The sequence below is a fragment of the Rhinolophus sinicus genome, chromosome 17 (assembly GCF_057876585.1).
Source record: "Rhinolophus sinicus isolate RSI-liver-muscle chromosome 17, RSI-T2T, whole genome shotgun sequence".
NCBI classification, from domain to species: domain Eukaryota; kingdom Metazoa; phylum Chordata; class Mammalia; order Chiroptera; family Rhinolophidae; genus Rhinolophus; species Rhinolophus sinicus.
The window spans coordinates 107,725,741-107,738,550 of NC_142517.1; the positions used below are offsets into that span (position 1 = coordinate 107,725,741).

Below are 12,810 nucleotides of genomic sequence, written 5' to 3' on the forward strand. Positions count from 1 at the left end.
ACAGAATGATGAACAGAATCCGTTCTCACTGTGGCACATCTTTTTATGAACATAGTTACTTAGGTAGTTATCTTCAGTCCAACAAAATGAAATCATGCTATATATATTGCTCTATTACTTGCTTTTAGTGGTAAAGAGTAAGCATTTTCCACAAAGAAATGTTACACCTGTAACATCACACCTCCACGGCATCCCCAGAAATAAATTTTAAAATAATCAGACAAATACACTGAGTGCCTACCTCTGTCTCCTTTTCTTCAATAATATTTACAAGTCCTAAGAAAATATTTTGTAGTTTGATCAAAAATGGTTCTGGATAAATTGCCCAATCTTCCCAAGCTCTGAAGCAGGTCATTACCCGTTGCTAAATAGCAAAAAAGACAACGAATTATAATTTAGGACAGTATGTCTCAAACTTCATCTCATGAGAATGACCATCACAATTTGCTAAATTTTTCTTTAAACCAACATTCTTTTTAAAATGTAAAGAAAATAACTATCATTACCATGTTTTTTTTAAAAAAAATCAGTGTTACCTTTTAATTAAAATGAAAAAGTCATATAACTGTATAATGAAAAAGACAGTCACTGTTTGCTCTGACTACCTAAGACCAATGTCCCACACCATGTACATGAGGCCACATTCTGGAAAACACTAGCGTAGACATTTATATAAGCTGGATATCAAAGTAGCCAAGTATTGACCCAACTTTCTTTATGGTCCAATAAAGAACTTCCTAATTCTTACTAACACTTTTCTCTGTCCTGTCCCTAAACTTTTCTACATAAACTCTGACTTGTGGTCAAAACTTAAGGTAAAAAAAATTTTAAGTGTGGTTGTTTGTTTGAATCCCCTAAATTGCAGGGGTCACTGGGCATCTTCCCAAGCTAAAATATTTCTTCACAAAAATCTTCCCATGAAAGCATATCTGTTTATTCATTAATAAGGTATTTTATTTGGCTTTTCTTAACACTGGTTTAAAGCTTAAGAAATTATAGAAATTAGTAACTGCATATGCTTTGTAAACATGAATAACTAAAATGTATGTTCCTAATCCAGCCAAATCATAAGTCATAAACTGCTTAACAACTGGGATCCATTCTGAGAAACGAACATCAGAGTACACTTATATACACCTAGATGGTCTAGCCCAATGCACACCCAGGCATATAGTGTAGACTACTGCTCCTGGGATACAAGCCTGTACAGCATGGTACTGTACAAAACATGAGATTGAATCAAACACAAACAAGGGATAAAAAATGATGCAATCAAGAGATTTCGAAAAAAAAGAAAAAAAAAAGAGATTTCGGAGGCTGCAGCTATTTTACAGCAAACATTTTAGTGGTAAGTAGAAAGAGAACACTCTAAAATAACGATAATAGTATAATAAAACATAAACCAGTAACATAATTGTTTATCATTATCAAGTACTATAAACTATATGTAATTGTATGTGCTATACTTTTAGACAATTGGCAGCATAGGTTTGTTTACACATCACCACAAACCCTTAAGAACGTGTTTGTGGTACAATACCATGATGGCTGTGATGTCACTAGGCAATAGCATTTTTCAGCTCCATTATAATCTTACAGGACCACCGTCAGTATGCAGTCCATTGTTTACCAAAACATCACTATGCAGTACATTATAAAACAAGTGATCTTCTGAATGTGTTTCATGAAAAAAGACTAATATTGAAAATATTTAAATAAAACACTTCAAAATAAAACAAACACCTGACAAAATAACACTAGGCAATATATTGTAAAATTTCAGGAATTTTTTGATACTGAAGATAAAACTTCAGTAAATTTTAGAATAATAATTTATGAAAGACGAAAGTTGTCTTATACTTGTATTACATACTTTTTTAGCCCTCCAAAGTGCTTCAAACCCCCACGCCTCATCTACAACACTAAGACAAAAGCAACAAAACAATAAACATACCTTGAAGTTCTCAGACTGTAAATGGCCTTGAATTGTACGATAGGTAGCATTGAGGTCTGAAAATATCTGACATAACTTTGTTTCAAAACTGAAATTCAAATAATATATTCTTTACAATATGTTTAAAAATTACTATCCAATTCAGCATGCTAGCCAATGAAAACCCCTCCTGAACTTAAAAAAAAAGACCTTATAATCAAATAATTCTTTAAAAATCAAGAGCTAGGTGTTTAAACTCTAAAACTGTAAATGAACTGCTTTAATTCCTATAATTCTGAATATTTCACCAGCAAAATCCCCAAGAGTTTTTAGGAGTTCCCTTGGTTAGCCAGGAACCTCACATCTAGGATACTCAGCCATCTAGTCTGATCTCTCTGTTTTATAAAACAAGAAATGGAAAAGTGACTTGTCCAAGGCAAAGAAAACTAACAGCAGACTAAGACTAGGACCCACACCTCCATATTTTTTTTCAGAGTCAGTTACTAGAAAAAAAGTGCCTTAATTCACAAAATAAACACCAAAAAGGAACTCTGGGGAACTAAGGAAAAGTTATATATTAATTACAGCAGAGCAGCGTAATTTCCTATTGCCTAGGAAAACATTAGCAATGAATTACAACTAATACAATGATTAGACAACATAGATTCTACAGTTAATGCTGTCTTCAGTCTCTTCCTTTTTGCCATTATTTTTATTGTTTCAGCTTATTTATTATACAAGTGACAAAATATGCAGTAAAAATAGTTATTTTTTTAACTCTTATTTGTCTTATTATCAAGTTAATCAAGAAACTGATATAAAAACTTTCAAAAAACCGTGATAATTTAGCTTACAGTGGTTTAATTCAATGAATGCAATCCAACTTTTTAAGAAAATTCTACGACTATGAAGAAATTCAAATTATTCCTTATTACTGGATCTCAGGTCAACATTCACCAATGTTTCGGTAAATAATCCTCTTTTCTGAACACCCTACCGTTAAATATTTTATTTCAGAAATATCAATTTACATCATTATACTTACAATTTTCTATAATATGAAGCATTGGCAACTTTGGCTGAAGAGTTGTACAAAACATCAGAAACCAAATATAATCTGGCAATCTGGAATACCAAAAGATAACATAAAACCACTTAAAAGATAAAAACCATCAGCAAACAATGTATCTAGAAAAAAATCCATATTGAATTTGTTTGGAATCAGTTTAGCTATAATTTAATAATCACAACTAATTAGAATAGTGATAAGCAACTCAACATCACCACAATCATAACTTTGGCAGAGATAAAATTTGTTAACTCACACTTCAACCTGTTGATAACATGTGTGTCAATTAACATAGTAAGTCTGCATGGAAACATTTCTTCAGTCAAGTTCTTCACGCAAAACGGAAACCAATTTCGATCTAAAAAAGTCAACTCTCCTCTCCCTTTTACTTCACTGAATGTTCCACACAGAAAAACCATTCCCATACCTTTTTGGGCAGGGGTGTCTTTAAGATGGACAGTGACTCAGTAATGCAATCCACTATTTCTTCTGCAGCTTCAGCATTATTGAGACAGAAAACCATCGCATCTCCAATATCGTTTTTCCTTGGAGTTAAACCTCGCAGAATTTCTTCTAATTTGTCCCTCTGTCTGAATACAAATTTTGTAAACTTATAGATACAAACTTCAAATGCCATTATAGTGTCTGCTTACAAAGTCATTTCTTTAAAACTAACTCAGATAAAATAATTCTGAAGACTAAATTGTGTTAAGTCAGATTTGTAGTAATTCCCCCAAGTAAGTTACATTTTTTTAAGAAGTTATATGAGGAAGAATAATTTTCCTGGCCTGGAACTAATAAATGATTCCAGTAAGTTTTAGCTTACAAATTAAGTAAATTTAAAATTATGGGCAGTTTTTTCAAGCTTCTTTGAGAGGATCCTAGTCCTAGGACCCCATTACGTAATTAAGACCATTAATCAAGCAACCATTAAAGCAACTTTTCTGATGTGTAACGGAAACGGAAAAAATCTTACTCTTCCTTAAGTGCTCCCTTTTTACTAGTCTCCTCTACAAAAGCTTCTGTTTCTTGCTCTTCTGACATCCCATGCAGGTATGGATTTAATGGGGGTGGCCTCCAAAAAGATCCATTTTTGAACATACGAAAATCTTCCGTCCGCCACTTAGTTGGAGAATCTCCCTAACAAACACCCAGAATGTTATTAGAAAGTTCTGATACCTCAGTCAAAATTAACCAAGTAATTGATTCTACTTGCCTGCAAAATAGAATAAAGCTTCCACCTATAGTAAACATGGGCTGGTGTCTGGTTTTCAAATAAGAATCTAAGGTAAAACAAACAAACAAAAAACATCAAACATTACATTCTTTAACAAAGAACGATATTCAATTAAATATAAACAAATGAAAAACGTTATTTGCGTATTTCTAAATGAAACCAAAAGCAAAGATCCCTGAAGAGAAATCCTCACCCGCTGTCATGTACCATCTATTATCCCCTTCCTCACCCCAGCCCCAGACTGCCTCCATGACTGACAGTAATACTCAAAGATATGTATGCAGTGTGCTGAGCCTTACAATTTTACTGAACACTTGTATGTCAGATACCTTGTCTGGCAATGAACAATTTTCTCAAGATATCATTTCAAAAGCAGTGGTTTTTAAATTACTTAGTAACGGCCGGCCCGGTGGCTCAGGTGGTTGGAGTGCCGTGCTCCTAATGCCGAGGTCGCTGGTTCGATTCCCCTATGGGCCAGTGAGCTGAGCCCTCTACAGCTAAGATTGTGAACAGCTCTCCCTGGAGGTGAGTGGCCGTGTGCTGCCATGAGCGGCTGGTAGCCAGCATGAGGGGCTGGCAGCCTGGTGAGTGGCCAGCAGCCAGCAAGAGCGACCGGCAGCCATCGTGAGAAGCCAGCAGCTGGCGAGAGCTGCCATGAGCTGCTGCGAGTGGCTGACCGATGGCCAGCAACCGACTGCCTCAGCCGCAGGAGCCCAAGGCTCATAATACCAGCATGGGCCAGGGAGTTGTGTCCCACACAACTAGACTGAGAAACAACTTGAACCGGAGGGGGGAAGGGGGAGAAGGGGGTGAAGGGGGGAAGAAGGGGGGGAAATAAATAAATATCTTAGATAAACATGAGCATCTTAGATACCATAGCTACTTAGAAGATGAGCAATTTCCTGTAAACCTCATTGATTCTACTCATATATCTGACTTACAAAAGATTCACTGAAAACCATAATGGAAAGTATTTTCCTCCTAAAGAATGCTAAAAACAATGTTATATAATTAACTAAATCAAAATCACATGGAAAATTGACCGAAGCACATTCTGGTCCAATTACTAAAACTGCTTTCTCATTCCATTGCAAAAATAACCTGATACTTTTAGAACTTTATTCTTTTTTTTTTTTTTTTAAACAGGACTTTATTGGGGAACACTGTGTACTTCCAGGCCTTTTTTTTTCCAAGTCAAGTTGTCCTTTCAATCTCAGTTGTGGAAGGTGTTGTTCAGCTTCAAGTTGTTGTTCTTTCACTCTTAGTTGTGGAGGGCGCAGCTCAGCTCCAGGTCCAGTTGCCGTTGCTAGTTGCAGGGGGCGCAGCCCACCATCCCTTGCGGGAGTCGAACCGGCAATCTTGTGGTTGAGAGGACGTGCTCCAACCAACTGAGCTATCTGGGAGCTCAGCGGCAGCTCAGCTCAAGGTGCCGTGTTCAATTTTAGTTGCAGGGGGCACTGCCCACCATCCCTTGTGGGAGTCGAAGAATTGAACTGGCAACCTTGTGGTTGAGAGCCCGCGCTCCAACCAACTGAGCCATCCGGAGGCAGCTCACCTCAAGGTGCCGTATTCAACCTTAGTTGCAGGGGGCAGAGCTCACCATCCCTTGTGGGACTCGAGGAGTTGAACTGACAACCTTGTGGTTGAGAGCCCACTGGCCCATGTGGAAATCGAACCGGCAGTCTTCGGAGTTAGGAGCATGGAGCTCTAACCGCCTGAGCCACCGGGCCGGCCCCTAGAACTTTATTCTTGGAAATATTTTTAATTCCAAAAATGAAGTGAGAAGTATTTTTAAAATGCACATCTGATGATAAATGCAATGTGGTACATATATCCAATGGAACATGTTTTAGCCTTAAAAAGTTAAAGAGATTCTGACACCTGCTACAACACAGATGAACCCTGAAGACATCAGACTAAGTGAAATAAGCCAGTCTCAAAAGTACAAATACTATGATTCCACTTATGACAGTCTAAGAGCAGTCAAATTCACAGAGACAAAGTACAATGGTGGCAGCTGGGTTTGGGGGACCAAGGGAATGGGGAGTTGTGGTTTAAGTGGCACAAAGTTTCAGTTATGGAACATGAGAAAAGTTCTGTGAATGGATGGTGGTGAGGGTTGTACCAACAACATGAAAGTACTTAATGCCACTGAACTGTACACATAAAAATGGTCAATTTTATGTTAGGTGTATATTTTAACACAATAAGAAAAGCACACCTGAACATGGGATTGTTGATTTCTCTGTTCATAATCATAGCTTCAAACATTGGCCCTTCACGTACAACAAACTCGATCATGCGATGTATCAGGGCGAGCAAATTCCTACAACAACAACACAGTTAAAGAAAATGGATTCAGACCCACCACTACATAAACTACACTTGACCTAAGTTACTATATTGTGCAGAAAAAGTATTCTGCTGACTAATACAGAATTTTACACCAAACAAGTAACCTGGAGCACGTTAATGCCTTGTGTATTAGGAGGGAGTGGGGCAGTGAGGATAGGGAAGTGGGAGGGGGAGGCAAAGTGAAGGGAGGGTGGGAAACCACAACACAGCTTCATAGCAATAAAGATTTAATTTTCTAAATGCCACTTAATTTTATTTTCCAAATGCAAAACATTAAATTATGAATTCACAACTAATTGGAAAGCTGCAAATATATAGTATCAGTAACTTAGAGCTTACATGTTATCATAGCCACCTAAAAACTTACACACTATTTTAGGCTTAAAATATTCCTAAACCAAGCACTTTTGTGGTGGTTTTGAAATGTTATATACATGACTGTAATTTATAAAAATGCAAAACTATTTAACAAATTGAAGGCCTGATTTAATAAAAAATCCATCCAACTGCTGTGCTTTTCTGGTACACATATAGCAGATGGAGTTTTTATTGAATCTGACCTTTAATGAGGCAACATCCCTTTGGATCACACTTCAAACGAGGTCAAACAGCTCATGACATGTATAATTCTGCCTGGGTATTACGAATCAATGAAGCAATTACATTGCCAAAGCCTTAAATGAATGGAGTCCTCTTTCCAAAATATCCCAAAATAAGGGACATGGTGAGATGCCCTTCCCATTTTTCATAACAATTACTTTCCAATATTTAAGCCAAAGATAAACACATTTAAATTTTTAATATTCATTTTATTGGTTGGGCTCAGAGAAAGTCTTTTTTTTTTTTTAAATCTGAAGCTGAGTCCTACAAGCATATGATAACTTCTTAGACTCCAACAGAATTTTAGACACTGATTATGGTATGAGGCAAAAATGACTCAGCTCATTACAAGATGCTTTTGTGTTCTCATTTCACCAGTCCCCTAGCATATAGAGTTGACAAATAACAATTGGGAAAAGCAAAAGGATATTGGCTCTTGGTACAAGGCACACATTAAATTACACCTTTAGCATTCCCAGCTCAAATTAAGTTCATAAAACTGCTAGAATATAAATAAATATATAGTTATAGAATAAGACAGATTATTTTGGCTCTGTAAAGCCTGCTTCAGAATACATGAACAGTAAAATAATTAATCTCATGGTGATTATAATTATTTTCTCACAGTTTTCAAACAAACCTACTTGAGTGGAAACTAAAATCTCTACATAGCGAAAAAAGTGAATTTTTTTGACCTCCTAAAGGGTCCTAAAAGAGGTCAAAAAAATTATATGAAGGTTTAAATCTTTACAAAGGGCAAACTATATATTTAAAACTATTAATTCAACTTCAAATTGTTAAAAAGCCAAAAGCATTAATTTTAAATCTAAAAATTATTTTTCTTTCACAGAAGTATTAATCACTCTGCAAATTTGCAGTTCTTGATATCCAAATGAGAATGAATATGTTCTCAGATCCATAGTTAATAACATTATTTTGAAGGAAGGGAGATAACATGAAGTTATGATTCAGTTCCAAAACTCTTACTGGTATGTGTCAAATTAAGGGAAGGGAAATTTTATGTATCATAATATATGAAAAACTACTAGGTGGCAAACACTATATACATCCAGAAACTTGTATGAATTAAGTCAAAAGCAACTTGACTTGAATATCAAAGATAGATGAAAAAGTTTTAACAAGTTTAAAACGAAGAATTCACTGTAATGGTGAGTCAAGACTTTTTTCAGCAAAATGTATACTCAAAACTTTACTTAGAAAGCAGCTGAGCCACATGGAAAGCTACTACTTAATATATACTTTTTGAATGCTACAAAAATACTTTCCCGTGAATGCTTTATCAGTGGAGGAAAAATAACCACTATAGTTTTAAACAGGCTTGTAACTGATAAAATCTATTTTTAGAAAATTTAAAGTTTAAAAGTCTTAAAATGTTGCATATGATTTAAAATCAAAATCTGACAATTTGTTGTTGCTAACTTAAATTCAAGATTATTAAAGAACTGTAATCACACTTTTTCCTTAAGGATTGTTTCTTATTTTAAAAAGGGTGACTTTTCTATCAGAATAAAACAGTGTAGTACAAAAAGATGATATATTTTAAGTGCATTATTTTATTTTAAAATGGTAATTATCTTATTCTGGGCAACAACAAAAACAAAAAAAAAAATGCTTCTCAGTTATAATAAAACCACATTTATTGGAGTCGATCGTACCAATGTCTGGTCAAAAACTGTATACTTTCCCAATCCATCCCATGATGTTTTCCTGGTCCCCCGCTGCCGCAGACAGTTCAGCTGGTGTTGCTCACCAAGGCCAATGTCAAAGAGAATTTGGTATTCTTTTGTGTTCATTTATTATTCAACCAGTGTTGTGTTCCTGTGTTTGGGAAAAGGCTTAGCTTGACTGAGCAAGAGCATACCTAGAGCATGAATTCTTCTGCTTTAACATTATGTTGGAAAAGAAAAAAAACAAGAAAGGGAAATAAAAGAATTCCAAATACCTTTACCATGAAAAAAAAAGTTTCTAGTATGTTTAGTGTTCATGAAAATAATAGGAATTCCTTCTTTAAATCAATCAGAAAAAAACAAACCTATGCCTTCAATAAGGACAACTCCAACTAAGGTTGCATATCAAACAGAGATAATTCAGAAATGAAGAAAAAAGTAACAGATTGGGTCAAATTGTAACATCATCTAAAATTCAAGATACATTTAAAACACCCATTTTCCCATCACAATAGTCTAACATTATTGGACTAACAACTCCAGATTATTACACATATCCTAAATACTAAAGCTGTGAAATTGCCTACATTGGTAGCAATAAAAACAAGAAAGATAACGACATAAAATTACAAAGTACACTAAAGATAGTTAAATTTCACATATCCCCCCAAAAAGTACTGGGAAGGAACCATTGCTCAGTCAAGATATTACCTTTTCCTCAACACCATTTTTTTTAAAATTCAGAAGGGGATATTGTCTATATTTAGATCAGTAATAATAAAGAAAAACATGTACCTTTCTGTTGGGATAACCACTTTGACTATGGCTTGCGACAGAGTCTGTATATGAAGTCACATCAGATAATAAACATAGAATATGTGAGTATTGTTAACAAGTAACAAGCAAAAATATACATATGCATTGAAAATACTACATATCTAATCTAATCACAAGTTTTGCAGGCAATCACTGCATTTGAAGTAATTATACACTAAGCAATTACATAAAAGTAAATGGATGTGTTCAGTGAACAGTAAATGTTCACCAAATGCAAAGAATCAGAACATCCCTGTCAGAATGCACATCAATGCACTGAAATAGGTACTACACTGAGAATTATCAGATAAAGATTTTAATTTGTGAAATAATTAACCGTTTGTCTCTGACCATAATACAGTTTGCTACTTTGTTCCCAAGCCTTTAAAACCAGCCCTGTCATTTTAAGTGTAATAAATTCATAACAGAACCAACAAATTCTTATAACTTGAAATTAAGTTGGTTTTATGTTTAATAAAAAGAAAATACTCACCCTTCGCTTTTACTAGTAGTTAACTTTTTTAAAGAAAAACCACATATGCTCTCAAATATTCTAATACCTCAAATCTTGAGAACTAAGTTAACCTAGCTGCCATCCAAACAGTTTAACTATTTAGGTCTTTCTAATTGAAAAGTCACTTAACCAAATACAAAGTATCACTTTCTCAAAACAAAGTAAATTTAGATACTGTACTTAAACTAACCTGGGTATAAAAGTGGGCAAAGAGGGGGAAAAACTTAATAAGTGGTCAAAAAGGAATGGTAGCCACAAATAAAAATATGACCTAAGTATTTCAAACAGGGTCTCCTTGGGCTAAGGCAGGGAACACATCTACTTATTTCTTTAAGAGTTGCCAAACAGAATTACACACACATTTTCTATAAAATTGTTGAAAAGAAATACTACCACAGATTCAGTATTTACAAATAGATGCGGCCCTATGTACATTTTTAAAATTACCTTCTCAAAATCCTCCTTGTTTTTAGGTGGTGGTAACATGGGAGCATTGGGGTTTTTTAACCGCTCTCTAGGCTGCGCATTAAAAGGCAGTCCTGATGGAGGTGGGGGAAGCGTGTGTTCCATCATAGAAGGTGGGATGTATATCGGATGTGGAGGAATAGGCACAGCTTTACCCCAACCTAGCTTCATTTCAAAAGACATAATCATCTTTCCTACAAGAAAGAAAAGAAAGGTAGTAACTCTCAAAAGAAAATAAAAGATTTTGGTGATCAGAATTTTTAACTTTTCCGTTTCTGGTCTATTTTCTCTCTAAAATTCTTATACTTTTCAGAACCAATATAAAATAAAAGTCTGAATTAATGGACAATAAGTACTTTACCATTTAAATTTTTTAAAGCTCTTTCAGCATCTCTTCTATTCATAAAGGCCACAAAGCCACAATTTCTCTCTCTTGCTCTTTCTTCATCGGTTCTAGGCCACATAATTTTTACACTAGCTAATGGTCCAAATCTTCCAAATTCTTGGCACAGCATTTCTTCATTCATCTATTAAAAGGCAGAAGGATTTTTTGGTATGCAGAAAAAAAAAGGAAAAAAGAATTCTATGCAACAGAAAGCAAAGTAATTTTTGCAAAATGAACAGAGATATTATTACTGCTACATTTTTCCATTCAAGTACTAGGCCCTCCACACAAATCATATCCTGATCTCCTGGGACATTCGCAAATCCTCAGACCAGAAACCTACTGTTTTATGTAAGTGCATGGCCAGGGTGAAGAGGCTGGTGGCTGGAGAAATCCAAGGCACACCGTTACCTCCCCTCTTCTTCCTTTGAAGGTCCTGCATCTACACACAAAGCTGTTCTGCAGTGATTGTTAGGCACTGAGAAATACTTTTCAGGCAGCAGCTGTTACCACATTTAAGAAGGAAATATTTGTTGGTGATGAAAGAAAAACAGGATCTGATCACTCTTTTTCTAACTACCAGAGTAATCAAGAAGAGAGAAAACAGAAAAAGGTAAGCATGCAGCGAGGTCCAATATATAACTTTTTGAAAGAGTGTATTATGTGTAACAGTCACTACATTCCTCATAACACAATTAACACCGATGCAGGGAAAAGAATTAAAATATAAAGACAAAAAGCACAAATACTAGGTTTACTATTATGACGAAAAAACAAAAAGGAAATCCGTAAGGAAGCAAGCTATGCCATCAAAAGGGGACAGTCTCAGAAGAATACTGTCCACCACTGGTCATATCCTGATGTGGTAAATAATAAGATCACCACCTAGTAAAACATTTCAAATTCAGCGCATGTACAGTCCAGTTACAGGAAGAGGAGATAAGCCCTTAAGAATTACAGCAAGACAATTCAGCCCTTACTAGAGAGATAATTTTAGAGTCTATCCAGTTCCATCAAATCTGCCTACCTCATATTCTTGACTTTATTTTTTTTTTTTTACTGATTGACACAACAGTTTTCTTCCAAAAGTATAAAGCATATAAGCCAACATTCATCTTACTTTTCTAATATTACCTGTGGATTAATGTTTCCAAGGTATAAATTAGTGGTGCTCGGATCTCCTACATCATGTGATCCAGGTGCATAATCATCAAGAACTAGGGCAAAGAGAAAAAAAATTATAACCTGAAAAATACAAAGTCTGGACAATTTCTGTTAATTAAAAAAAGCAAAAAACTGTATTACCACCAGATGATCTATTTCTTCTTGAAGGCGCATCCACTTTAAAAGGGAGAAAAGAAAATAATTCTTAGTTTTTAGCATAGTTAATCACAAATATAAACATTAAAATAAACGTCACTTACTGGAACGACGCTGACCATCAGAATCTGACTGAGGAGGCTCAAATCGACTTAACCTGCCTTTTGTTTTATGCCTCTCATCACGCTCTTCTTGAATTCTGTTGAAAATATTCAAAATCACTAATAATGAGCCAAAATTTGTTCAAATTTAATAAAAATAGAGCTTTTCCAAGTATCATCTTCAAAGAACTTGAAATATTTATAATCAAATGCCAGTACTGACAACTAAGATTAGAGAGTTCCTCAGCTGTAACAGTTATGGCAAAATTTCTGAAACAGCATACAAGCAATGAAATACAAAGCTCACTTCTAAGACAAGAAAGAAAC

General features: G+C 35.1%; 1 protein-coding gene across 5 annotated transcripts in view; it reads right to left on the reverse strand.

Annotated features, from left to right (window-relative positions):
- Positions 1-12,810, reverse strand: part of U2SURP (U2 snRNP associated SURP domain containing) — a 44,118-nt gene that overhangs the window by 14,476 nt on the left and 16,832 nt on the right. For 2 of the 5 annotated variants that reach the window (XM_019753582.3, XM_019753585.3), the window contains exons 8-20: positions 12,487-12,581; positions 12,368-12,403; positions 12,197-12,279; positions 11,039-11,204; positions 10,660-10,871; positions 9,678-9,721; positions 6,461-6,565; positions 4,219-4,285; positions 3,979-4,142; positions 3,430-3,592; positions 2,979-3,058; positions 1,955-2,042; positions 242-364 (exon numbers count right to left, since the gene is read on the reverse strand). In XM_019753582.3, coding sequence (XP_019609141.1) covers positions 242-364; positions 1,955-2,042; positions 2,979-3,058; positions 3,430-3,592; positions 3,979-4,142; positions 4,219-4,285; positions 6,461-6,565; positions 9,678-9,721; positions 10,660-10,871; positions 11,039-11,204; positions 12,197-12,279; positions 12,368-12,403; positions 12,487-12,581 — 1,426 coding nt within the window. The remainder of the gene's footprint in view (positions 1-241; positions 365-1,954; positions 2,043-2,978; positions 3,059-3,429; positions 3,593-3,978; positions 4,143-4,218; positions 4,286-6,460; positions 6,566-9,677; positions 9,722-10,659; positions 10,872-11,038; positions 11,205-12,196; positions 12,280-12,367; positions 12,404-12,486; positions 12,582-12,810) is intronic. The other 3 variants (XM_019753583.3, XM_074334011.2, XM_019753586.3) reach the window with 3 other exon arrangements.